Source organism: Muntiacus reevesi, chromosome 1 (assembly GCF_963930625.1).
Source record: "Muntiacus reevesi chromosome 1, mMunRee1.1, whole genome shotgun sequence".
Taxonomy (NCBI): Eukaryota; Metazoa; Chordata; class Mammalia; order Artiodactyla; family Cervidae; genus Muntiacus; species Muntiacus reevesi.
The window spans coordinates 82,251,036-82,277,051 of record NC_089249.1 but is presented as its reverse complement, the minus strand read 5'-3'; the positions used below and the strand labels follow the sequence as shown (position 1 = coordinate 82,277,051).

The window sequence follows — 26,016 nt, the reverse complement described above, 5'->3', positions numbered from 1 at the left end:
CGCGCGCGTGCGAACCCCCCGCCCCTCCCCCCGCGGGCCTCGGTTCTAACGACCCGGTGGGTCTGGGTCGAGAGCTGAAGGGAGGGAGAAAAGGTGGGAGCCCCAGCCTTCCTCACTGGCTCCCTCCCAACCCCACACCGTCCAGCCCCATGGTCCCCGCCGCCGGCGCGCTGCTCTGGGCCCTGCTGCTGAGTCTGGGGCCCCGGGCGGCGGGGGCCGAAGGCCTGACTTCGACCGCGATGCCGCGGGACAGTTTCCGCTTCGGGGGCCCTGTGACCCGCAGCTACAGAACCACTGCCCGGACCACTCCGGGCGTTGTATCCCCGAGAATGAGGGTGACAATGGAGGATGAGGACGACGTCGTGGCCGCTGCCGACCGCCTAGCAGGCCCGGCCGCTGCGGAGCTCTTAGCCTCTACGGTGGCCACAGGCAGCAGGTCACGATTGTCGCAGGAGGAGGATGGGTCTTTGGAAGAAGGGGTTGTAATTTACGCCAGAAAGAATGACACCGAGTCAGAGACTGACGGTACGACTCGCTTTACGCCTGGGAGGCCTAGCCCAGACCTTACAGCGAATGACCAGGATTCCGACACCAAGATGAGTTCAAGCCTGCCTCACTCCACCTGGAAGGCTAATGTGGACTCACAGCCCTCTGAGAGTACCACGAACCTGTGGTCCTCAGCAGGGTCCACCCTGAACCGGTGGCCGCCTCCCTCGCCCACGGCCATGCCAGCTCCGGAGGATCTGCGACTGGTGCTGTTGCCCTGGGGCCCGTGGCACTGCCACTGCAAGTCGGGCACTATGAGCCGGACCCGGGCTGGGAGACTGCATGGCCTTTCGGGGCGCCTGCGAGTTGGGGCGCTGAGTCAACTCCGCACTGAGCACCGGCCTTGCACTTACCACCTATGCCCCTGCAACCGCGAGCGGGAGGAGTGTCCCCTAGATGCAGGTCTCTGTGCTGACACCAGCTGCACCACTCAGACCACCACCAGGGCCACCACCCCCAGGGCCACCACCACCACCACTCCCTTACCCCCTCTAACCAGCAGACTCAGACCCGCCCCCTTTATCCCCAGTCCCATTCCCAGCCCCCACCCAGCCTATGCTTTTTGGAAACGGGTCAGGATTGGGCTGGAGGATATTTGGAACAACCTCTCTACAATGTTCACAGAGATGGAACCAGTAAGTGTTTAGTGATGAGCCAGGATTTTGTTAATGAATCTGAAAAGTCCTGATATACAGAAACCTGTTGCTAAACCAGCCAGCATGTCTGCATGAACTGTTGTTTGGTTATTGTTTCATAATATGCATTGGTTATTCACATTATTGTTAGCCATTGATTCCGTATATCATTTCTTGAGCAACTGCTGTTTGGCTATTAGGCAACATGGTCACTAGATGATTATTGACCAAATTGTTAAGATGGTAGTTATATAAAGAATTCTTGATGTGGAGATGATTAATGCATGTGGAAGATATTCATGGTTTTCAGTTTATTAATGCAGTTTAACAGTAACAGCCCCCAATATCTGAGGTCTTCCTCTGTGCACTTTGCCTGGATCAATCCTCACAACAACCCTATCATATTATTACTCACACCTTGCAGATGAAGAAACAGGGCTTTCAAAGCTAGTAAGTAGCAGAATCACAGCAGGATTTAAACTAGGTTTGTCTGACACTAGTGCTAATGCTCTTAACCACTACTAACCCAAAGAATTGTCCTTCTGGGATTATTCCCAGAAACTTAAAAACTCTCAAGGAAGGATAGTCCTTTACTTTTACCAAAAGAGCTACCAAAGTTCCTGATTGACCTGATAAAATTTTCTCAAGGTCTCAGGATAATAGGTCCTTTGGGGAAAGACAATAAAATGTATACTTGGTCATTTTGTCAGTTTCTGTCCTTGTCTTTCTCCTTCTATGTCCAATACCATTATTCAATATAATAAAGCATAGTGTGCAATAGTGTTGAGGGGATGAGGGTTTGTGGAAAGAGGGAAATGAGGCAAGGAAGGGAAAAGAATATGGATGTGGTTATAATATTTTCCCTTCTATTTTGTTTCCTCACCCAGATCAAGAGAAATCAGAGGTAACGGCCACTTCAACCACAAGAGGAGGTGTCAGCATCTCAACCTCTCCTCCCCCTTGAATCCCAGTACCCACTGGATATATTTTTAGTACAGAAAAACAAAACTAGAAAAAAACTGTTTGGTCATGTATCTTTGTAGAGAGGTACCTGAAGGAGAGACCATAAATCTCTTGAACCTTAAAACTGAACTGTAGCTAACAGCATGACTTGGTCTCTTCCCCTCTCCTTCAGGATAAAAATGTTAATATTGCTCATCTTCCTCATTTCTATTTTTTTAATATCTATTCATGTCCTCCATTTTTAAAATTTTTATTTGACTGCGCCGGGTTTAGTTGAGGCACTTGGGATCCTTAGTTGCAGCATGTGAACTCTTACTTGTGGCAAGGGGCCTCTGGTTCCTGACTAGAGATGGAACCTGGGGCCTCCGCATTGGGAGCTCGGAGTCTTAGCCACTGTACCACCAGGGAAGTCCTCATCTTCCTCATTTCTAAAATTGTTTTTAAACAAGTACTTCTTTAAAGACTTGAAAAATCTCAGATGAATGCCCCCAAAAAAGGAACAGGAAGAACGAGTTGAGCCCTTGGAAGGTGATAGTGGTCTCCTTGCCTTCGCAACACTTCGCCTTCTCTCCTCAGAAGAGGCAAGGTCAGACCAAAACTCTATGACAGCCACTTTCTTGGAGTTGCCTTCATTAACAATGTCTACCCTCTAACCCACACATACCTGTAGTGATTACTCTGCAACTACTTTGCTTCAACTGTTTTTTATTTGAAAATGTATTTAAAAGTCCAACAATTTTTAATATAAATTATGACTCTCAAACCCATTCCCATCACTCTCAATATTGTTAAAATGATGGTTAGCATACACATTAGAGAAGGTAGCTAAAGGAGAGAGAGCACCAAAGAAAAGAAGATTGTGTGTAAAGAACAGGCAGTAGAATAGGGCTCAAGATCAGGGTGACCAGAGATTCTAGGAGGTCCCCATCTTCCTGCCCTATCCTGATAACCCTTTAGATCTAGTATAACCCTCAGGCTATTGAGCTACTTGCAGAGCAATTAGCAAAACTGGAACTGAGTACATTGGGAATGTATCCCTATGACCAAGCTTAGACACTGAAAAACTGCAGGAAATACATTGAAATTTGAAAAAATTAGAACCTCAGTTACTCTAGGTGGGGGCGAACCACATGGATGGTGGAATCAGCAGAGTGGACCTTAGTTCTCACATTCCTGACTCCCACTCCCATCAAACAGGATGCTTCATGTTACTGAGCTAACGGGACCTCTGCCTTCTCATCCCTGAGCAGGCAGGAGCTTATCTGTTCTGCCCTTCTAAATACCCTGCAAGGAAGGGGCCAGAACAAAACACCTGAGAAAACTGAAAGTGCCTTAAAGACCCTGCTCCTACATTTTCCCACCTAAGGCAGACTCTTCAGCCAGGTGGGCAGTGAGACGCTGGTCTTCAGACAAAACTCCCTGAGTCTTATTTGTGTCTGGTTCTAGGACTAGGGCACGGAAATACAGTTTAAATTTGGGGAGGATAAGCTGGGCTGGCTGCAGCTCTACTGTTTCTCTTCCTCCCTTCCACAACCCCATTTCACCCTGTTCAGGCCCCCACAATGCAGGAACCCCTCCCCTGGAGAGAATAAGGATAGGGCACTGCAGTACATGTCCATACAGAGACGTGAACCCATGCAAGCACAAGCAACACACTGAGGAGAGTTTGGGGATTAGGTGCAGCCCTACTGAACCTATTTTACAAGGGACTCTCATTGATCATGGTTCAGGCTTAGGATGAACAAGTGGAAGTCAGGTAAGAAGAAAATATCTTGACTCTCAGGCTGTGGCTCTCAGCGGGGAGGTTGCCCTCTAGGAGACATTTAGCCACATCTGGGGACATTTTTGGTTGTCACAACTAGGGCAGGCAGGGATGCTGCTAAATGTCCTACAATGCTCAAGGCAGTCCCTCCCTACCAAGAATTATCCAGCCCAAGATGTCACAGTGCCTAGTTTTGAGAAAACTTGCTCTAGAGGTCTTCCAACTCCCATACTGTGAGGATCTTAAGCTCATTTCAGGATGACTGTTTCAACCTATTTATCTCACTACCCCTCCCATCCTCAGCGATCAATAAGTCTACCCTGAGACATAAACTCCTAGTTTTGCAGCCTTCTGGGTTCTTCTCCAAGATCCCTCTTCTTCTTCTCACCTAGGCCAGCAGGGAGGTTGGCAGAAGGCAGATCCCCAAGACTAAAAAGGTATGTCTCCAGGTTAAGACCCATCCATTAACTCTTATCCAGTGGGAAATAATAAGGCTCATGACAAGGTTGGGGTTAAGGACAGAGGTAGTAGCAAGATGGGGTAACTAAGAGATCTCATCTTAAATTAAAATTTTAATCCAAAAAAAAGAGGAAAAGACCTGAGGGAGTCAGCGATGCTATAGAAATAAGGCTAGAGACCTTCTGAGAGAAAGAACCTGGTACTGGCAGAGAGATAGTGAGGGACTGTGAGCTTAAAGTCCACGATCTAAAAAGAAGGAGTAGACTAGCCAGTTGTCACCCCCCAAGACCCGACCTGACATCCAATTCAGTTCACTCCAGGAGGAAAGACAAAACGCAGGGAGGTAGGGAGCTTCTCAGCAAAGCTGGCTTCAGCTTGGGTCATCTCACCTACCTACCACATGTAAGGAATTCCAGGTTAGGAGTTTAAAAACATACGGCACCTAGACCATCATTCAGGAGACAGGAACTCATTCCAAGCTCCCAGAAATCTCCTATCTCAGATCTGAGAGCGCCCAAGGCTTCAGCTGAGCTCCTCTGGCCAATTAGTCATCACTTGGTCAGTCCTGCTGCCTTGACCCCATCTCCAGGAGGGGCTGCAACCAGAGGGAGTAAAGGGAGTCCAGCCCCCAAGCCTTCTGAGGCACTATGAGACAGACAGGGAAAAGAGGGGTCCTGGGTCACTGATTCTGGGAGGAGAACTGGTAGGGGCAGCATCTCTTCTGGGCTGGACAGAGTGGAGGCTGGACACATAGCAGATCCTGATTAAAGAGAAAAAAGGAAGATTAGCCTCGAAGATAACCTTTGGGAGAGTGCACCACCTGGTTCACACTCTTAACGGTTTCCACAGCGTGCTCTTTTTTCCTATTTCTCTCTGCACATCCATTTCCCTCTGCCTTTCTGGATCCTAATTCTTTCTTCTTCCCTTCATTTCCCATTCCTGCAAAGGATTGTGGTTCCAAGGCAGGGGGCTGGAGGCGCTGGATCAGTTGCTCTAATCACTCACCATTCCTGTCGGAGCTATAAGCCCCTAGAATTGCTCCATGGCCTGTCTCGGTTTCCCTTGGATCTCATCTGCTCCTGAACTGCACCTGTCTATGGAAAAGCACACGTGAGACCCTCCAAAACCTTAATATAGCACAGCAGGAGTTCTCCCCTGTGCCCTCCAGGGAAGAGGTTGACCCCATCTCCTTGACAAGAAAATAAATAGGAAAAGGTCAAAACTAACCTCCATTCCTCCAAGGGAAGTTTCAATGCCTCCCTTCACATCGACCTTTATGAGGATGCGATAAAGTAGGCCTTTTACAAGTAAGATTCTCTCACAAAGGACTCTCTCATATTTATCTCAATTTCATAATTGGTGAAAAGATTCCTTCAATATCTCCAAGCCCACCCCCTCTTTTTTTTTGGGAGGTGGGGCACGGCATGGGTATGTGGGATTTTAGTTCCCTGATACCAGGGATTAAACCCATGCTCCCTGCATTGAAAGTGTGGAGTCTTTACCAATGGACCTTCAGGGAAGTCCTCTGTTATTCTGAGAGCAGAAATGCATATTAAACAGTATTTAGGACAGAGGTGCTCAGCCCTTTCCCTGACCCAACACTCCCAACCTCAATATGACTCACTATGGCGCTGAGACAGTAGTTCTTTTTTTTTTAAAGACAGTTCTTAATTAATAGAAAGAAGGAAGGGTTATGATTTTGGGAAAAAGCCCTCTCAGTAACTATTAAGACATATATCCTCCATCCCAATGAAGAACAATTTGATAATTGTAAAGATGAGGGCGACTATACCAGAGACCTGAAATGCCAGATCTCAGATTTATGCAGCCTGCGAACAGGACTAGAATCCTAGCCTCGTGCTTCCCTTTGAGTATTCTGTTATGCCTCCAGGTTCAACTTTCAAAACGGGGCACAGTTCCAGGCCACAATCCCATCTCAACCTCTCCCCATTCCTTTGTTACCATGGCAAGTCCATCTCCGGCCCCCATCTCCCCAGAGCCAATGTGAGTCAGGTGGACAAAATTCATTGGTTCCCCAATCATGGTCCGGTCAATCCGTCTCCTCTTCTTCTTCTGCTTGGAGGAGATAGGGAGTTACATCACAGTGGAGGAAGGGAAGAGAGTCTTGAAAACCACTAAGGGAAGAGCTAAGGGCCTGGGGGCAAAGGGGATATGGCATTATAATAGGGAAATCATTAAGGTATGAAAGGCGGGGCTAGAACAACACAGATGTAGAGGACACAGGCAGGGTGGTAAGAGCAGTGGCCTGCACAGTGGACAGAGAAAGGGCATGTCAAAGTCACCTCTGGCTGATGAGGAAACAATGGGGCAAACTGACAGGTATTAAGCTCCACCTACAACCTCCTGTCCAACTCAAAATGGACAGGAAAAGGAAGTGACAGCTGGGACTGTTCACCCCTTCCATCATTCAGCCCCTTTATTCCATGCCCACACCAGCCTGGCCTTAGAAGCTATTCTGACAGAGAGGGAGGCAAGAAGTGGGCTTTTCAGACGGTACATTCCAGATGATGTGTCTTCGTCACAGTCTATGGTAACTGATTTCTGTGTGTGTTGGGGTGGGGTTGGGGAGACTCACCGGCTGGGGTTTCTCTACCACGCAGCAGCCCAGTTTGTGCCAAAATTCACTCATGTTCCCTGATGGTTCCAGTTTCACTCCTCTGCCTGAGGCCCCAGAGGGCTCTTGTTCTTGTGCTTTGACTGCCCTCCCCTCACTCCCCTCAGGTGTAATAATGCCCCGAGTTTCAGCTGGACAGGTCTAGACAAAGTGGAGTCCTTGGAGCCCCGAGCTGCACGGTGAAGGTCAACGTCTCAGATCCTGAGAGACTAGCAAGGTCAGAGAGTGGGGTGCGCAGGCAGGTGCAAGGTTATGTCTTCCACAGACTTGGAACCCTGGATGAACAGACAGTAAAGAGAGAAGAAAAGTTAAGGAGAAGTCCCCCATCCCCCACTCCTTGAGAAGCCTCCTGATGAACCTGTATCTTCTTGCTTCTGTTTAAGGCCACAGTCCTGTAACCAGGGTTAACCTCTGCAAACATAACTTCAAAGTATGACGCTCAGAGAAAGGCAAAGAACCAACAGGGCACCAAGGGGTTAAGAAGCTGTAGCTGCTGGGAGAGGAAGAGGGCTAGAAGCTAAGGTGACAGGATGGGAGGGGACCAAAAGATACTGGCAGAAATGAACAAAGTTGGGGTGCTCAAGCTCCACCTCCCTTCTCCCTGGGTTTAGGGCAGAAGGGGAGGGGCATTTAAGTGACTTTAAAGAGGAAATGGTGGTTTTTTGTTCTCACAAACAAGGCCTCCACCCCTGACCCTCCCTTTTTCTTTACCTTACCCTGAACACCTTGATTTTCTTTACCAAGAGAGGCCCTGATTACCTAGGTCCTGGGTGACTAACTGCAGCAGGCTGGAACCTAAGAAAGATTTTCTTCAGTGAGGAATTCTTCCCTCTCTGTTCCCTGCCCTGGTTCCTCCTCATTTCCCTCAAGTGAGCTCCAACCCCTCCCAAAAGCCATTTAATAGTTCCTTCATTACTTGACCTTGAGATCCCTCCTGAGGACTGCCTACACTGTTTTACTGTGTTCTGTATCAACGCACTCCTGTGTGTGCACCTGTATGTGCACATAGGCGGCAGGGCCCTTTCTCCATGTGTCTTGTGGCGATCACCTGTGCACAGGTCGTAGGGACACAGGCCAGGTAGCTTCTGTCCCATGAGGAATCTCCTTCCAGGCTCCCCACCCTCCTCACATGTCGTGTCGTGCCACTCCGCCCATAGGGCCTGGGCCCGCCTGCCTCCTCCCCTCATGCTGTGACCTGTTCTCTTTCTTCCCTCCTTAGCACTTCCACCCCCAGTCTTCATCAGCCAACCAGATATGAGGAACTTTCCAGTAGCATTAGTGTCCAAGGACACTACTTCACTACTGCCTGCCAGAGAAGGACACATATGGGTTTCCTCTGACTTCAGTGCATTCTAGTCGGATAATACAAGCAACCTCAAAGAATCCAGACAGGGCAATTTCACGGACACCATACTTGAGCCTGGATAGGAATCTCCCCTCCCTCCAGGACTGGAACCTCGATCCTCTGGCACCCTAGACTGATCTAAGAGCTGAGAGGGATTTTTTTTCTCAGCCTTGAGATGAGCTCACACAAACACTGAGGTACAGTTTCTGGGGGATGGAAGGACCCAGGAGTCCAGGCTTCCTCTAACTTCCCTTTCCACCACTGGAGGGACAAGTAATGAGACGGGGAGGAAGTCAGAATGCAGCTGTCCAGAAAGGGGGGCTGTGGTCAGTGGGAAAGTCAGTCAGTCACAGGGTTTGTTGTGTTGGTGGTGGTGTTGCTTGGTAAGAGTTGGGGGGTTGGAGGGGATGAAGAAAACAATGAAGAATCAGAGGAAACCCCCAACACTACCAGACACGCTGTACTAAGACTGGACTCTCCTCCAAAACCACCCCCCCTGCTCAAAGCTGAGTGGACAGAAGCGGATGGTGGGAGGGAACAGGGGAGAGGAGGGGGAGGAGGAGAGAGGGAAGGGGGCAGTGGAGGGAACAAGGACGTTTCTGTTCCTTTTCCAGGGACCTGGCCAGGGCTGGGTGGAGGGAAAGTGTGTGTGTGGGACTTGGCATGAAATGACCAATGATGATGAGAAGTGACCAGGAAATTCCATTCCCTAGGACACAGGACATAAGGGTCTCTGAAGCTCGGTGGCGGGGTCAGCGTGAGGAGAAGACTGGGCAGGGTCAATGTAGTGGTGGCGAGGGGGAGGGGAGCAAGGTCAGAAAAGGAAGTAAGAGTGATTGGCTGCCACTCTCCTTTAAAATATCTAAATCTCTAAAGCAGTGAGTTGTGGACAAAGGAAGTCCTGAACTGTTCAGTCCAGGAGAGGCACCTGAACCCACTACCCACTATTTCAACCCCACAAATGAAGGGGAAGGGGCTGCGTAAACAGCAGGAGAGGTCAGGATCAGATCAGATAAGGTCATATCCTGACAGTCAAGCAGTGCTTTGACCTGGCTTGAATCCCAAATAGGAAGGGTGAAATGCAGAGCTGGAGAAGACACTCAGGTCCACAGCGGAGCTTAAGAACATTAAAACTGCCAGGGAGTGAGCAGGAGAACGGATGGGAGAAAGGTTCAGGGAGAAAGGATGTACAGGGGTAGTTCCCTAGTACTGTTCTAGCCCCAAACCGGTTTTCCCGGTCCCGCTGCCTCCAGCCCCAAGGCCTCCAACCCGCTGCCTGACAAGCCTTCACAAGAAGCAGCTGGGGAAAGAGAAAAAGAAAGAGAATGGAGAGAATGGAGCGGGCAATTCTGGCCATGAGCCCGGGGCTGCAGCTGGCCCTTCTGAAGACCTCCAGGGAGGAGGGCTGCTGAGGGGCTCTAGAGAAGTAGGGGGGACCCCACTTTTCAGTCAAGTGACAGGCATTTGCCCCAGCACCAACCGGGCCCTTCCCCCGGGAAGGTCTTGTGGAGGCTTAAAAGCAAACAGAGCTAGGCCCTCAACTCCCCCTCCCCAATATATTCAGCCCCATAGACTCCATTTCTGCCCCTAACCCTGCAAGTCTACCCAGAAATTCTCTGCTTCTCCCAAGGCTGAACTAGGATTGGGACCTCTCTGTGAATCTTTCCGACTTTGTCACTGTCTTCCGTGACTGCCTGTCTCAGATTCAGACCTTCCTGGACCAGCTCTGCTTCACTTTGTTGGCACATCCCAGTACCGAGGTTGGTGAGTCTCCAAAGAGACCTTCTTTCCACCGCCCTTCTCCCCCCAACACTCCAGACCCGTCTTCCCTTCTGTTCTTTCACTGGCCTCACCTGCGCACCGCCGGAGCGTGGACAGGGACGGTTACTCACCCAGCGCACCCGCGTTTGCCACCGACCCAGCATCTCGACAGCCGCGGACTCCCTGCTCCCCCACCCCCAGCATCCGGTGCGTCTCCGCCAGGCTGGGCAGGCGGGGCGCACCGGCGGAGGGGCCGACCCCAAGGTCTCACCTGCTCTGCTCCGGCATCGAGGCGTCCGGCGGCAGCTGATGGGGGGCTCCCGCTCGGGGCACGCCAGTGTGGGTTCCCAGGCTCGCTCCTCGGCGCGGTGGGGGAGCCGAGGGCGGACCGGCAGAGGTGGGGCTGGCCGAGGGCGGAAACGGCCGCGACGCGATTACGAAACCCGTCCGGCTGAGAGCCGGGCGCACAGCCCTGCTCGGGACAGAGGAGGCGCTGCGCTGTGCAAGGACGTGGGAGGGGCCTCGGAAGCCCCCGAGGGCCGCCGCCCTGCCGGGCGAACCCGGGAAGGTGGGTCCTCGAGGAGGGCCTGGCACCCACCCTGGACCGTCCGGAACCGCGCGTTACTTTTGCGCGCCGGCGGTTGCGGGGCAAAAAGGAAGCGGAGCCCGGGAATCCTCCGGCCCCAACCGAGTTCAGAGATTCGCAGAAGCACACCCCCGCGTCCCGATCTTCCTGTACCCTTCCTCAAATGGAAGGGGTCTCGCTTATTTACCCATTGTGAGGGTGGGGAGGCAATCGGGAGGGAGGGCTGGAGAATTTTTTCTGATTCTCGAAAACACTTCGAGTAACTCGAAATCCTTAAATCGGGGAATAAAGGGACACTCCTCTTCTCCATCGTTATCTAGAGTCAAGATTTTTTAATCCATAAACCTAAAATTAGAGGACAATTAAGTGCTCATTCATTACTCCCTCAGTCAGCACGGGGGTGCTGGAACCGTGGTGCAGACCAATAAACCTACGGAGATGCTTTAATCCTGTCTCCCTCCCTCAAGTGTTCGGGAACCTATCATTTGAATTAGCCGAGTCAGGCCGGGAGGGGGCGGGGAGTCCTTCCGCCCTTCTTAGGAGGGGCTGCATTGCAGGGGGAGACCGAGCAGGCTGGCTGTCACTGAGCAGGGAGGGAGTGAAGACAAAGCCGTCAAAGCCCCAGTAGCTTTCTTTTTCTCCAGCCCAGAGAACACACCGGAACCCTGAGGTTCTCCCTCCATCTTTGGAACACGCTAGTAATTCATTGATAACAGGTAAACGAGACTGAGGGAGGGGGGCAACGGGCTGAAAAGATATGAGAGGTGCTGCTAGTTAGGTTGAAGACCCCCTAATGAGGGTGGGGTGGGGGAACAGTTCTTTAGGAGCGAAGGCGGCGCAGGGAACAATAGGTAGGTAGTTGTTCACCGTTTTACATCTTTCCTAAGATCTCCATCCATGCCTTATAATCCTCTACACAGACATTAATTTCTAACAATTTACATGTAGCTATTTTTCAGCGTTTATCTATATCAGTTGTCAATCTGCCTATAATTTGTCCTGAAGATAATAAAATTATTGTCTTCAGTTATCTGTATTTTTCTTTTCAAGCTGTCATTTTTTTTTTTTTTTTTAATGACTCTCTAGTCCTCCTGTACCATTCTGGCCTCTACTTCCCTGTATTTTCATTTTTTTTCTGTCATGTTCCATTGATGAGTCTACCCTCACCCCAAACTTATTTGTCTCCATAGGAAGGAGTTTGGGGGAGAGATGTGATAATACTGAGATTAATCCTGACTTTTCTTTTAAATCTCCTTCTCCCATTCCCAAACCTTTGCTCCGAAGAGTCAGCTTGAGGTAGGAAGGTAGGGACCTCTGTGTTGGACAACTGCCTGATTTTGTATTGCAATCAGTACAGTCCACAGGAGCTAGGTATGGGGGCAGATTTTGGAAAGGGAATGCTTCATTGTAGCTCAGTAGAGTAGGTGGGGGAAGGACATGGCTAGTAGGAAAATCCAAGCCCAGAATGAGACACCTACAATGAGATGCCAGGGAGGTTCCACTCCCCTCCACCATCATCCCTTGTCCCCTCTATGGTGGCAGCATGACACAGCAAGGCCCTGATGGGTAGGCCCTGGATTCCCACAGAGGGTCTGGACAAAGGGTATTAGGGCGTGTCCGTGTGCCTCAGAGAGAGCCACTTTATGCTGTGTATTTGCTAATTGTGTATCTCTAAGAATAGACAGTGATATCTAGAAATTATTGTTACCTAAAACAAGTGAATAATTTAAAATGAAGGATAGTGGGAAGCATTTATTGAGCATGTATTGTGGTACAAGGCACTATCCAAGCCCTTTGAAATAAATAGAGAGAGATAAAGACAGATGAGGCATGGATAGAGAATATTTGGGGAAGAGAAAGCTAGCTGAAAAGGAACCTTGTGCAAAATTCGAGTACTTGGGGATTAAATCCATACTATATTAAATTTTAAAATTTCATTGCTAATGCAAATTTTAGCTTCATTTTCGGTACAGCCAATATTCTTGACTTGATTTTAAGTGCCGATATGTTTGATTGAGTGCCTTTCTGAAATGCATTTGGTACCACATACATGTCTCTGAGTCAATGAATGGCATGGCTAGGGATTTTGGGCCTTTTAAGTTAATATTTTGTAAAAATTTCCTTTTGCTTTTTTAATTTCAAGAAAAGCTCTGCCAGACACTCAAAATAGGTTGGGCAGTTTTTATACATACAATGGTTGAAGAAAAGGAGTCAGTTTGTCTTAGAGCTCTTTCCCTTTCTCGGATCCTATCTTCCTCTCATCTACCTTTTGCATTTTCACCATTCAAATTCTAATCATGAGAATAATCAACACCAAACCCACTGAATGTCTGTCTGTTCCTCAGGAAATAAGAATTCTTGCCAGTTCTGAGAATACTGGTATAGGATTATATCAGGCTGCAGGCAACTATCTATGTATAATACATCAAAAGAAGGTCAGACTGGAAATTATGAGACCCTATCTAAACTGGATAATTTCTAATGTGTTTTCTATAAAGAGCCTATTTAAAATAGAATTTCTTAAAAAAAAGGGAGGGGGGCGGGGGGATTTCCCTGGTGGTCCAGTGGTTGAGATACCATGCTTCCAGTGCAGGGGGTGAGAGTGTGATCCTGGTGGGGGAACTCAGACCCCATATGCTACATGTTACAGCCAATAAATAGATAAGTAAATAAAATAGGATTTCTTAAAAAAAAAAAAAAAAAGCCTATGATGTGCTAAGCATTATATTAAGCTTACTGTGGAGGAAATATAAAAGAGACCAGCTAGATAGGCAAACTAGTATTATTAATTAAAACCCCTGTGGGAAGGTTTTCTTACAGTCTCTACAGTCCCAGACTAAGCCAGAGTTGGTTGGTTGATAGGAACATTTTTTTTTTAATAGCTTTCTGTGCACGTCTCTACAAATTACTGTGGAGATGATCAGAGCTGAATATCATAGGATGATGACCTCACCTTTCCAACATGCTCCTCCACCCTTTTTTTTTTTTAATAAAATACAGTGTTTCTTAATTAGATAATACTATGGGCTGCATGTTTGTTCCGATTTTTTTTTTTTTTTTTTTTTAATTAGTTGGAGGTCCCCCACCCTTTTCAAGTCCCCAAATTACTCTCCTTCTAAGCAGCTGCTCTGCTGAGTAATGCTCAGTTCTCAGGGTTTATTTTGGAGCCTGAATCTAAGAAGACAAAGAGCAACTCAGAATTCGCTTTTAACATTGAAAATACCCTAGTCTACCCACTTAACATTCCTAAAACCCCTGTACTCGAATATAACTGTACACTAGATTAAAGCCTACTTTTTCTGCCACATTTATGGGGGTATTTTGGAACTTACATAAGGTCACTATTTAGTAGTCTCAAAGCCTAGTGAAAGCCAATGGAGTGTCTTGGAGGAAAGCCTTGTGAGATGGGTGAGATGGGGATTCTATTTTTGGAGGCAGTGGAATGTTCTTTCTGCTCCTTCAGGAACATTTCAACTAATGCTTCTTGCCCCTTCCCTTGGTTAGTAAGCAATAGGGAGGTCGCAAGGAGGTATAATAGTCTAACTTCAGGGTGTGCATGGGGCACACAGGAAAGATAAAAGGAGTACTCATTAAAACATGGAAAAGTAATCTATTAAAGGACCTTCTCCTTCCAATCTAAACTTTCCTGAAATTTCTAATCCATTTGCTGTATCATCAGGTGTATTCTAGCACTATCAGAGAAAAGAGATCCTGTTATAGCATAGGAAAATTAACTTTTAAGAACCCAGGTTTTGTTTTGAAGGAGAGGTAGACTAGAGAGAAATAGACAGGCTGTAAGATTTACCTGTGGGCTTATAAATGGGAGTGGGAAAGTATTCATTGTAATACATACTGAGGGGAAATTAGTCAGCAGCTTTGGATGTTTTTTGTGTGTGTGCAAAGCCCACTTGTGAAGGTGTAAGTAGACTGGTTTTTACTTGGGGAAACTCTCAGTCCCTTGAAGGAGTTAAGATTATCCTTATATAAGACACAATGGTGATCGGTAACCCCAAACTGATGTAGTCAGGTAAAACTCTACAGGCATTGTAGGAGATATTGCAAGAAATAGGCTAGATGGAGTTAAGTTTAAGGATGTCCTCCTGGGAGAAGTGAGTTTACAGTAGGGTTTAGAAAGCAGGGAGGAAAACAGAAAAATCATGGACATGGAAACCCTTTTCAGAGGTACCATGACCTATTAAACAGGAAGAAATCAAAGATATGAAATATAGTAAGAGGTCAATGGGATTCCTCTAGGGACTTGAATGGAGCCTGGAAACTTGGATAGTATTTTAAGATGGAGAGTGTAGAGTTAAGAGACAGGAATAAGTATAGCTGTGGCATAAAATGTACTAGGAAAAAAGAAAAAAAAAAAAAAAAAAGTACTAGAAGAATGGGGCCAGATTCTGGAAGGCCTTGAAAACCAGACCCAAGCAGTAGGCAGTAAATAAGTTATTCCAAGATGGGGCAGTTAGGAAATGGCAGGAAAAGGTAATAGAGGCAGATTCCTGAAACTTGTCCTGGTTAGATTATGTACAGAGGCAAATGGGGAAAGGCCATGGGCCACAAAGAGGTGGCTGTAGCATGAATACTGATAATTGGTTTCTTTCCAGGAAGTTATGAGGGACCCTGTGAGTAGCCAGTACAGCTCCTTTCTTTTCTGGAGGATGCCCATTCCAGAATTGGATCTGTCGGAGCTGGAAGGCCTGGGTCTATCAGATACATCCACCTACAAGATCCAGGACAGCAGCGTTGGCAAAACGACGGGGCAAGCAACTGGAGCAGAGCAGGAGAAAAACCCAGAAGACGATGCCCTCCTTGAGTACAGCACCTTCAACTTTTGGAGAGCTCCCATTGCCAGCATCCACTCCTTCGAATTGGACTTGCTTTAAGCCCAAGACCTCTCTCTTCCACCACTTTGCCCTCATTGCCTGACCTTAAAACCCCCATCCTTCCACCCTTTCCCCCTATCAATCTTGCTGTCTCCCCCTTACTGTGTTGAGGTGGTGCTGATGAATCTGCCTGAGTTGTGTTTTATGTATGTATTTATTTATTTATTTATCTTACCAGTTTTTCCTCAAAAGTCCTCAAGTCACAAAGTAAAGGGTTCAAGCAATGGATTATTGGGTCACAGGGACTCCTCCTTTCCTTCCCAACATTAAATCCAGAAAAAAGACTGGTGAGGGCACCACCAAGTTGTATAGCAGTGTAAAATGGAGGACTGATTTTTAAGTTCATTTTAATCAGCTTTCAGAGAGTGCTCAAACCTTCCTAATTTCTTGTTCCAAGCCAGGAAACACAAGTATTTCTTCAGGGGTTGATGAAAACCCTGTAAACTCTGATATTATCTGCTATAAAACTGTAGGGTTTCTAAAAGGTTAAGGTGATCCTGCTGCTTCTTGTGATACACTTTTTTCTCAGAGAAATTAGGGGCAGTTAAAGGTATGAAACAAGAGGAAATAACACAGTGTGGGAGATGATAATAAGAGAAAAGCCCTGAATCATTTCAGAAACAGTTACACTCTCTCAAAAGTTGTTCCTCTTTTAAGCCTACTCAATTTACAATTTTGCTCCTGTGGGCTGAAAACACTAGCTGAGGAAAATCAGATTTCAAATCTTAAAATGCAATCTTGCTGTTATGATAATTTGTAAGATTTTATTCAGTCTCTAAAAGGCATAGGCATGGGCCTTAGTATTTTAGTTTGCCCTCTTGCATTTGCAGTGTAGGATACTGATCAAATGGGCCTTGGGCACAGTTCTTCAGCTACCTTGACACTATGAAACGAACAATCAACTCTGACCCTACCCACTCCTCCCCAAATTGCTGCTGATTTGTGCTGCCATTTAATCACTTCTTTAATAAAGATATTCAATCCCAGGACTGGATTCTAGTTTTCTCTCTTCACTGGAAGCAGCATAGATCTAAAAAATTAGCTTTGCTTCCATGTTCAGCTTATATGTTTTATCTGATGTGCAACTTTGAGGAAGAAGAATTGAAGTAGCCTTTATACATTATAATGATGAACCTCAGGTTGTACAGATAAGTAACAAGAAAAAGGGTGAAAACAACTTAAAAAAAAAATTATTTTGGAGAATGCTGAAACCAACCACTCTTGGGCTTGCCCCCTGACTACCAATGTATTAGGTAGTAATTCCAGATGCTGCAGCAGGCACCTGTGGCCTTAAATCTGGACTTCATTATCTCAGCCTGGGTCCCTAGGAAAACAAACGACTTAACCCAAATATGTTATATGCTTATACTTACAAGTCAGTTCATTAAAAAAAAAAAAAAAAAAGCTACTTGGGCTAATTTATAAGTAGATTATGAGTACCTACTGTATGAGACAACGAGTCAGACAACAGAAGAGGTTGTAAACAAGACTGATTTTGACCCTCAAAGCTGTAAATACCAACTTGGGCAGTATGCCAAAGAAGTCCTGTAAAGAACATGAACAGAATCTACGGAAATTGAGGAAAGGGATGGATTGGGAGTTTGGGAGTAGCAGATGACAAATTATTACATATAGAATGGATAAACAAAGTCCTACTGTATAGCCCAGGGAACGATATTCAATACGTTGTGGTAATTCATAATAGAAAAGAATATAAGCATATATATATATATATATAGTTACAACGGAATCGCTTTGCTGTACAGCAGATAGTAACACTATCACCTAAACTTCAATAATCTTTTTTTTAAAAGCACGTAAATCTTCCCCATAGGCTTTGAAAAGCGTTGATGGTCCCCACCATCAAAGACAAAAGCCAAAATCGAATAGAGTGGAGCAGTGATGTCTCCTTTTCTACTTATTTTCGAAAGTCTTCTTTCCCGACTTTGCGCTGTCCTTTAGTTCCTGGCGAATGGTAGGTGGAGATGGGAATCAACTGGTAAGCAAGGTGCCTAAATGAATTTGAAAACTCCTGCTCCATCATCTTCCAAGCCCCCACCAAGAAATAACTGCTGACAGCTTGGCTCTAGGATCCTTACATTCAGACTGTAGCGGGAAAACATGTCCGTCCGGCACAAGAGCTCAAATCACGCGCAAACCCTGCAAAGTCCCAGACATCTTCACCCGAGGGTGGGACCGCGAAACACAGTTTTCCTAAAAACCACCAAAAGACAGCGGGACAGATGGGCAGAATCCGATTTCACCAAGTTCTTGGCGCCAAAACAAATCATCGGGTCCGTCCCCTACCGGACCTATACGACACGTAATCGACAATCCTCCGCCTCGCTAAATAGTCCTGTCTAAAACGTCGCGAATACACACTATTTTACCTCAAAAGACCTTCCGAGGATAGACACTGAACCTCTGGGGCGCATCATCGTCCTGTTCGAATACAAATACGGATTTTCCGATCATTATCTCTTCATAGATTCCTCCGCCAGAAATTATATTCGCCGAGCCTTCACTTCCGGGTCCGCCATTTTGCTGCCTCCATTTCTTCACGAGGGGGGGGGTTAAAGGCCCCCCAAATATGCATATGTGAAAAGGCCAAAAAGTAACCGTCATTGACAGGGAGTCTTAACTAGAAAAGAAAACAGGACCAAACTGGCGGGCTCGGTGAAAGCACAGCCGGCAGCGTCCCGGACAAGGAGGTGAGGGGGGAAAAAGAGATGCGTGCGCTTGAGGGGGCGTCAGGGCTGGAAGGGAGACTGCAGTGAAAAGTTGCACCGCTTTCCAGCTCGGCCCCGAACTTCTCGGTGCAGTCGGAGCGGCGCCCCCTCGCCAGAGCGGGGGCGGCTGAGGGAAGGAGAGGAAGGGGATGCTGCCGGGAGGAAGGGGAGGGGACTGGGAGGTGAAGAAGGGGGTGGGTGTAAGACCTGGGGCTGGGGAGCCGGACCGAGGGAAGCCAAGGCCACAGAGGTGACCACTAGGGGGCAGCGCGGCGCGCGGTCCGGGGGCTGCCCTCGAGGCTGAGACCCTAGCTCCCTGTCTCTAGTGGATCCTTCTTGCAGAAAGACTGAACATCCCTGTAATAGAGGAGAAAAAGGATTCCCTAACTCTCTGATCCCAGGAAGAGCCTAAAGATTATTAATGAGCTCAGTAATCTGAGCGAGAGCAGTGAGGGCTCCGCCTCCAGTTCTTGCACAGTTGTGTGTACAGCTGGCGGAGCAGTGGGGACGTGTGCAATAGAAAAAGGTCGTCACATCATGGACTCTTCAATTCCATTTCTCCTTCCCTAACCATTCTACTTTTCTCACAGATTTTCTTGAGCCCGCAGACATCATCCCATTCTTCTCTCCCTTTCCAGAAGGACCTTTCTCTCTCATCTCTTTTTAAAACATCTGTGGAAAAGGACATTCTATGATTTACCTTCAGCAACTTAACATTTTTGGCCGTCTGAAACTGTATTTTCATTGTACCATTTGATCCACCCAGTCCACAAGAGATGTTCTTAAGCATCTATGTTCATATATGATTTGATAACAGTGAAAGAAGTGCCCCACCTAAATTTTTGTATCAACAAGTGTAATTATCTCTTGTAATAGAGTACGTTGTTGTGAAGAGCTCAAGCACTTCATCAGTTATTAAAACACACTTATTGAAAATTCTTGTGTGTTCGTTTGGGAGGGGAAGTGGATGCTCTGTTATTTTATTCATCTCCAAAATCTTGGGAGGCAAGTTAGATCAGTAGGGAAAGTGGAGGTACATTCACTAAGGGAAAATGTTTTCCTTTTGTTTTTAGTAATCAAGGGAGCTCAGAAGTACCTAGACTGTCTCTTATCCTTAGGCTGCATCTCTCATCTGGTGGTATATGGGAAAATGACACATAGTCCCCCGAAAATGCCATTATTTTTAAAATACATTTTACTTTTAACTTAAAAGCAAAGAGTGAGAATAAGGGGAGAAAAGAACCTTGAACACATATCTAGGAAACTTTTTTTTCCTTTCAAATGATTAATGCAACAGCCTATTCACATTATGACCCCAAAGTTTAACTACAATTTATAATAAATAAGGTTTTTGGTGGCCTGTTTAAACAATGCGATGAAACATTTGGGTCACTTGTCATTTAGAGGTACTGATACACAGACTTATAAATATGATTATAGAAAAGTGATAAAAATTTACATATATATGAAGGCAGACTGTGGTGGACAAAATTGATAGCCCAAAAATATTTTGTTGCAGTTCAGGAGCTAAGGACACCAGTTGCAGTGGGATTAAAATCAACTTAATTAAAGGATCTTATTTTCCAGAAGTATCAACTTCCCAGGAATGTGAATCAAACTATCCCCTTAAGCAGATACCTCAGCCTACAACTGAATATTTTTTTGTGGTAGAGACTAGAGCTGAAATTTCGATATTAGGAGAATTTAATCTGCTGCATGTCAGCATTTCTCAACATTCCTGTGTAGGATGTTCTTTCCCTTTGTGATCAGTTATCGTAGAGGTGTTTTGGGTTTTGTTTTTCATTTTTTGAGGGGGAGGTGGGGGAATGTGGTGTGTGACTTGAGGCAGGATCTTAGTTGCCTGGCCAGGGATTGAACCCAGCCCCAGCAGTGACAGTGTCAAGTCCTAACCACCGGACTGCCAGGGAATTCCTATAGAAGTGTTTAGGGCTTGGTGATACACTTTTTATATATAGATATAACACATTGGCAGGCAGATTCTTAACCACTGGACCACCAGGGAAGTCCAGAGAAGTGTTTTAATAGCTTGTTCATGTAATGGTGATTATTCTTCTGTGTTACACAAAAACCCATCAAGTGGCAATTTCTTAAAAGTTAGTTGCAATGAGGGATCTGAAACCATGTCAATGAATGTTTTATACTTGGTTACCTTAAAACCCATTGATCTGCTTTCACTTTGACCCTTTTTACCTGAGCGTAATTTTGTGACCTATATGGGTCATTTGAAACCAAATAATGCCCATCATCCAAATGTTGATGTATTTTATACAATACTTAAAAGTTACATTTATTAGTATCACCTCTCATTTTATCAGAAAAGTTTATAGGGACTTTCTTGGTGGTCCAGTGGTTGAGAATTTGCCTGTCAGTACGGGAGACACAAGTTTGATTCCTGGTCCAGGAAGATTCCATATGCCACAGAGCAACTAAGACAAAAAAGTACAAGATGAAAGCAAATAGATAATAAAAATTAGATTTATCAAGAACAGCCATTTCCTCACTGGTTGGAAAATTTGTAATGCATGATGATTATATACCATTCAGATAATTCTGCGTCGCATCCAGGAACTTCTCATTATCCTGTGCAACTCTGAATTTATACCCAGGCCCGTTTCTAATTTACTTTACAACAACTATCAATTTAATTGGCCATTTTGGTTGCTTTTAAGACAGTTTCCATCATTTATTGCCTTTGATTTCATGTGTTTAACAGCAGCTTTTTTTTTTTTTTGCTGTGCTGGGTCTTCCTTGCTACACTTGGGCTTTCTTCAGGTGTGCAGACGGGAGCTACTCTTTGTTGTGGTGCACGGGTTTCTCCTTGTGATGGCTTCTCCTGGGTGGCACAGGCTTCAAGGTGCTCCAGCACCTAGCTGCTCCCCAGCCTGTGAAATCTTCCCAGATCCAGAGATTGAATCCATGTCCCCTGCACTGGCAGGCAGATTCTTATCCACTGCACCACCAGGGAAGTCCTCTTTTTTCTTACCCTAAATGACCAAGAGTTGACTGTATGCCTTTTACAAGGAAGGAAAAAACTCTTCTACTCAGATGCTTTTATTTTACTGTGAGGTTTCACAAAAATTTAATAATGCCCATATTATTATTAAGTGAAAAACTGCAATGACTTTAGACATAACTGTACTTTTAAACAAAGTATATAATCTGGCTAAACTGATGACTTTAAAAAAACTCTAGGTGTTGCTGAGACACTTCTGATAGGTTCTGTGACATGTCTGTTCATTTTTGAAAAAATGTCCTCCGCGTACCCGAGTCTCAATATCCTTGCTTTGTCTATTCATTTTTTTTTCATGTAACATTATTTCTACCCATGTTGTTTCAAAGGGATGTAATGCTGTTTTATTGAGTCCTTAAGCTAGAAAGGCAGCAATGTGTTTCATGTATTTTCAAAGTATTTTACTTGAGATTGAAAGTGAGGAAACTATGGTTTAGGGCCTGAAACTTTGTAAATACTTGACAGTTTGTATTGAAGTAGAAAAGAAGTGCCCTGTCAAATAGTCCACTTGAGAAGTATCTTACATATATTCTAATATAAGAGGTCTTCTAAAAACATTTTTACAGGCATCTTTCTTTGTGTTTGAGTTATAGCTTCCTGAAAATTTGTGTTCCTATGTATAAAGATGTCTTTGGTGGACTTAGGGAAGAGGTTGCTAGAAGCAGCAAGAAAAGGCCAAGATGATGAAGTGAGAACATTGATGGCAAATGGTGCCCCATTCACCACAGACTGGGTAAGCTTTCTTAATTATTCCCAGCGTGTGCTGTTAGCAGCCTTTTCCTTAAAGTCTGAATAGTCTGAATTGATTTTTCTTTATTGTCTTTCTGCCTCAGTCTCCCCACAAGAGTTTCATCATCTTTGTCTCATCTGAATATATGGTTTTCTTTTCTTTTAGTTTTCCAAATTGAACGAATCTCCTGTGGATAGATAGGTGGTAATTGTAAAGTATTATATACTTGTAACTTTCTATAATGTTTTTTAGAGTATTTTCTAAAAGCTTTACTTCTCTCTGGAGTGTACTTGCATTATAGGCTTCTGTAATTATCTAGAAATTAAACAAAATCAGTATACTAAGAATACATTTCTAAACTAATAAACTTCTGGTTTCCTTTTCTCTAAAATGTCCTCATTAATAAGAAATAGCCTAGCCATTTTGTTTCCTTTTTCATTGTTAAAAAACATTAAAGAGGAAGGTGTAATTTCATGAGTTCGAACAATCAGCTTGGAGAGCAGAGTGTCAGAAGATTCAGGTCTAGGTTATAACGTGGGCTTGCTTAGTATTCATAGATTTTGTTAGCATTGCCTAATTTTAACAATTCAATAAGCAGTGTCCTCTATTCTGAGGTGACTAATTCATAATTTTAGAGGCAAACACTTCACAAAAAGGAAGAAGGGAAACCCAGGAGATTAACATTTCTATAAATAGACTTGAAAAGGGCATTGCGAGTTAAATCCAGTCAGGCAGAGAGACTGAATATATGAAAAGCAAAGAATAAATGAAATAGGTTTTAAATTAAAGAGCATAACCCAAAGAAAAGGATATAGGTCTCTGATCCAAATGGATGCTGATAGATAACTCTGATAGTAACAAGATTTACCTTGAGATGATACAGGTTTGTTTATTGCTATTGACACACTGTTGCTATTTTTTTTTTTTTTTTTTTGACTCTTCATCTCATCAGTCTTTCTGCTTTGCTTTACTGTGGTAACAAACTTCTATTTCAACCAATTACATTTGCACCCTAAATTTCACATGTTACTTTCTAGTTTTTGCACTTTTCTCAAGAATTGTTTTGAACCTGCCTACAGTTGTGCTCATCTCACACGCTAGTAAAGTAATGCTTAAAATTCTCCAAGTCAGGCTTCAGCAATACGTGAACCGTGAACTTCCAGATGTTCAAGCTGGATTTAGAAAAGGCAGAGGAACCAGAGATCAAATTGCCAACATCCACTGGATCATCGAAAACTAGAGAGTTCCAGAAAAACATCTATTTCTGCTTTACTGACTATGCCAAAGCCTTTGACTGTGTGGATCACAATAAACTGTGGAAAATTCTGAAAGAGATGGGAATACCAGACCACCTGACCTGCCTCTTGAGAAACCTGTATGCAGGTCAGGAAGTAACAGTTAGAACTGGACATGGAACAACAGACTGGTTCCAGATAGGAAAAGGAGTACGTCAAGGCTGTATATTGTCACCCTGCTTATTTAACTTATATGCAGAGTACATCATGAGAAATGCTGGGCTGGATGAAGCACAAGCTGGAATCAAGATTGCCGGGAGAAATATCAATAACCTCAGATATGCAGATGACACCACCCTTATGGGAGAAAGTGAAGAAGAACTAAAGAGCCTCTTGATGAAAGTGAAAGAGGAGAGTGAAAAAATTGGCTTAAAGCTCAACATTCAAAACTAAGGTCATGGCATCTGGTCCCATCACTTCATGGCAAATAGATGGGGAAACAGTGGCTGACTTTATTTTTCTGGGCTCCAAAATCACTGCAGATGGTGATTGCAGCCATGAAATTAAAAGATGCTTACTCCTTGAAAGGAAAGTTATGACCAACCTAGATAGCATATTAAAAAGCAGAGACATTACTTTGTCAACAAACGTCCGTCTAGTCAAGGCTGTGGTTTTTTCCAGTAGTTATGTATGGATATGAGAGTTGGACTATAAAGAAAGCTGATGGAGAAGGAAATGGCAACCCACTCCAGTATCCTTGCCTGGAAAATCTCATGGACATGGGAGCCTTGTGGGCTTCTGTCCACGGGGTCACAAAGAGTCGGGCATGACTGAGCGACTAACGCTTACTTCAGGGGAAAAAGCCATTATTTAAGCAATTGAATATAAGATGAAAATAAGACATTATTGTAATCATTTATGTGGATACCTCATTTGAATGAGAATTTCTCAAGTTCATTTAGAAGTCAACCTGTTTAATAAAGATCTTCCTTCAGGCTGAAATTTAAAAAGAAAGAAATAAAGCTGAGCACCGGGGGAAAAAAAAAAAAAGCTGAGTGCTGAAGAGTTGATGCTTTTGAACTGTGCTCTTGAGAGTCCCTTGGTCTGCAAGGAGATCCAGCCAGTCCATCCTAAAGGAGATCAGTCCTGGGTGTTCATTGATAGGACGGATGTTGAAGCTGAAACTTCAATACTTTGGCCTGATGCGAAGAGCTGACTCATTTGAAAAGACCCTGATCCTGGGAAAGATTGAGGGTAGGAGGAGAAGGGGACAACAGAGGATGAGATGGTTGGATGGCATCACCGACTCAATGGACATGGGTTTGGGTGTACTCTGGGAGTTGGTGATAGACAGGGAAGCCTGGTGTGCTGCAGTTCATGGGGTCGCAGAGTCGGACACGACTGAGCAACTGAACTGAACTGATCCCTCCCCTTTGTTCCTGACTCAACATGCTCTCTTCTACTTTTTTAACCTTCTAAGCCCTGTTTAAAATCATACCCTTTATGGAATTTTACCTGATAAGTCCACCTGACTTAAAGCCATTATACTTAGCACTTATTTAATTGATAGTATGTTTATTTGTCCATTAGTACATTAATTTTGATTAGATCATTTCTTCAGTTTATCTGCCCAACCGATTCTCTCTCCAAGGACAGGAACCTAGGCTTTTCCTGTTCTTCATTTGTATCCCTCCAGTAATGATTTAGGACTGTGCACACAGTTGATATTAAATGAGTATTATTTCCCCACAGCTTGGAACATCACCCCTCCACCTTGCAGCCCAGTATGGTCATTATTCCACAGCAGAAGTGCTCCTTCGAGCAGGAGTTAGCAGGGATGCACGGACCAAAGTGGACAGGACCCCTTTGCACATGGCTGCAGCTGATGGACATGCACACATCGTGGAACTACTTGTTAGGGTAAAGCAAGAATAGTGGCGGGTCTATATTGTAAAAAAAGACAAATTATCTTCCTATTTTCTTACTTAAACAGGCATTAGGAAACTAGACTGGGAAAGATTAAATTTAGGACAGTTTATAGCATTGAGTTGTAGCTCTTTCAAGAGTCATCATAGCTATAAGCATCTTATTTTCTAATCTTTTGAAGGCTAAACAGACTATTGATTTTTCTTCATTCTTCTGCAGGTGTTCTTTGTTCTTAAGCCTGTTTTTTTCAGGCACTCAGCTCACCGTTAATAAATGCAACAAAAATCTGTTCTTTTCCCCTTCTCTCCCATCTGTTATAATTTTCCAGTGATGTCCTTAAAAGACCCTCTCATTTAAGGCATTGTGTCTGTCAGCATGCAGAAGAATTTTAGACATGTTTTTCCCTTTGATATTTCTTAAACATTTCTAAATTTGAGTATGTGTAATCGATATTGAAATCCTCAGTATCTGGTGATGGGGTATTGCACCTGTGCTACTATAACCAGTATCTCTTTGAAAAAAATTACTTTTTTATGACAGAATGGTGCAGATGTGAATGCCAAGGACATGCTGAAGATGACAGCTTTGCACTGGGCCACAGAGCACCACCATCGAGATGTTGTAGAGCTGCTTATCAAATATGGAGCTGATGTCCATGCTTTCAGCAAGTTTGATAAATCTGCTTTTGACATAGCCCTGGAGAAGAACAATGCTGAGATTCTGGTCATCCTTCAGGTCCTATTCTTTTTATACCACCACAGTATACTTTAGCTGAAGTTAAGGA

At 44.9% G+C, this 26,016-nt stretch overlaps 4 protein-coding genes across 8 annotated transcripts in view; 3 read left to right on the top strand and 1 right to left on the bottom strand.

Moving 5' to 3' along the window:
* The first annotated feature begins 149 nt into the window (after positions 1 to 149).
* C1H1orf56 (chromosome 1 C1orf56 homolog) lies at positions 150 to 2,545 on the top strand. The gene is made up of 2 exons (XM_065904559.1): positions 150 to 948; positions 2,069 to 2,545. Exons 1-2 carry the CDS (start codon positions 150 to 152, stop codon positions 2,143 to 2,145), a joined length of 876 nt encoding a protein of 291 aa, XP_065760631.1. The 3' UTR covers positions 2,146 to 2,545.
* Positions 2,546 to 2,832: 287 nt separating this feature from the next.
* Positions 2,833 to 18,460, bottom strand: CDC42SE1 (CDC42 small effector 1). 2 transcript variants are annotated; one of them, XM_065904609.1, is made up of 5 exons: positions 17,972 to 18,460; positions 6,962 to 7,275; positions 6,328 to 6,438; positions 5,371 to 5,459; positions 2,833 to 5,125 (listed from the first exon to the last, which is right to left on the bottom strand). In XM_065904609.1, exons 2-4 carry the CDS (start codon positions 7,013 to 7,015, stop codon positions 5,385 to 5,387), a joined length of 240 nt encoding a protein of 79 aa, XP_065760681.1. In that variant the 5' UTR covers positions 7,016 to 7,275; positions 17,972 to 18,460; the 3' UTR covers positions 2,833 to 5,125; positions 5,371 to 5,384. The 2 variants fall into 2 exon arrangements, with proteins under 2 accessions (XP_065760681.1, XP_065760673.1); XM_065904601.1 differs by lacking the exon at positions 17,972 to 18,460 and adding an exon at positions 10,378 to 10,556.
* MLLT11 (MLLT11 transcription factor 7 cofactor) lies at positions 7,497 to 17,303 on the top strand. Of its 3 annotated transcripts, none has more exons than XM_065904578.1 (3): positions 7,497 to 10,105; positions 11,337 to 11,408; positions 15,303 to 17,303. In XM_065904578.1, exon 3 carries the CDS (start codon positions 15,309 to 15,311, stop codon positions 15,579 to 15,581), a length of 273 nt encoding a protein of 90 aa, XP_065760650.1. In that variant the 5' UTR covers positions 7,497 to 10,105; positions 11,337 to 11,408; positions 15,303 to 15,308; the 3' UTR covers positions 15,582 to 17,303. The 3 variants fall into 3 exon arrangements, with proteins under 3 accessions (XP_065760650.1, XP_065760642.1, XP_065760660.1); XM_065904570.1 differs by lacking the exon at positions 7,497 to 10,105 and adding an exon at positions 10,609 to 10,674; XM_065904588.1 differs by lacking the exon at positions 7,497 to 10,105 and having other exon boundaries at positions 10,684 to 11,408; positions 15,307 to 17,303.
* GABPB2 (GA binding protein transcription factor subunit beta 2) overlaps positions 18,158 to 26,016 on the top strand; it is a 27,678-nt gene continuing 19,819 nt past the window's right edge. For both annotated transcript variants that reach the window (XM_065904551.1, XM_065904541.1), the window contains exons 1-4: positions 18,158 to 18,292; positions 21,935 to 22,074; positions 25,059 to 25,226; positions 25,773 to 25,967. In XM_065904551.1, coding sequence (XP_065760623.1) covers positions 21,967 to 22,074; positions 25,059 to 25,226; positions 25,773 to 25,967 — 471 coding nt within the window. In that variant the 5' untranslated portion in view covers positions 18,158 to 18,292; positions 21,935 to 21,966. The remainder of the gene's footprint in view (positions 18,293 to 21,934; positions 22,075 to 25,058; positions 25,227 to 25,772; positions 25,968 to 26,016) is intronic.

Coding starts and splice junctions, on each gene's coding strand:
- C1H1orf56 (XM_065904559.1), top strand. CDS start 150: ATGGTCCCCGCCGCCGGCGCGCTGCTCTGGGCCCTGCTGCTGAGTCTG. Junction 949..2,068: donor GGAGTGTCCCCTAGATGCAG/GTCTCTGTGCTG, acceptor TTCCTCACCCAG/ATCAAGAGAAATCAGAGGTA.
- CDC42SE1 (XM_065904609.1), bottom strand. CDS start 7,015: ATGAGTGAATTTTGGCACAAACTGGGCTGCTGCGTGGTAGAGAAACCC. Junction 6,439..6,961: donor TGGTAGAGAAACCCCAGCCG/GTGAGTCTCCCC, acceptor TCCTCCAAGCAG/AAGAAGAAGAGGAGACGGAT. Junction 5,460..6,327: donor CCGGAGATGGACTTGCCATG/GTAACAAAGGAA, acceptor GCTTTTCCATAG/ACAGGTGCAGTTCAGGAGCA.
- MLLT11 (XM_065904578.1), top strand. CDS start 15,309: ATGAGGGACCCTGTGAGTAGCCAGTACAGCTCCTTTCTTTTCTGGAGG.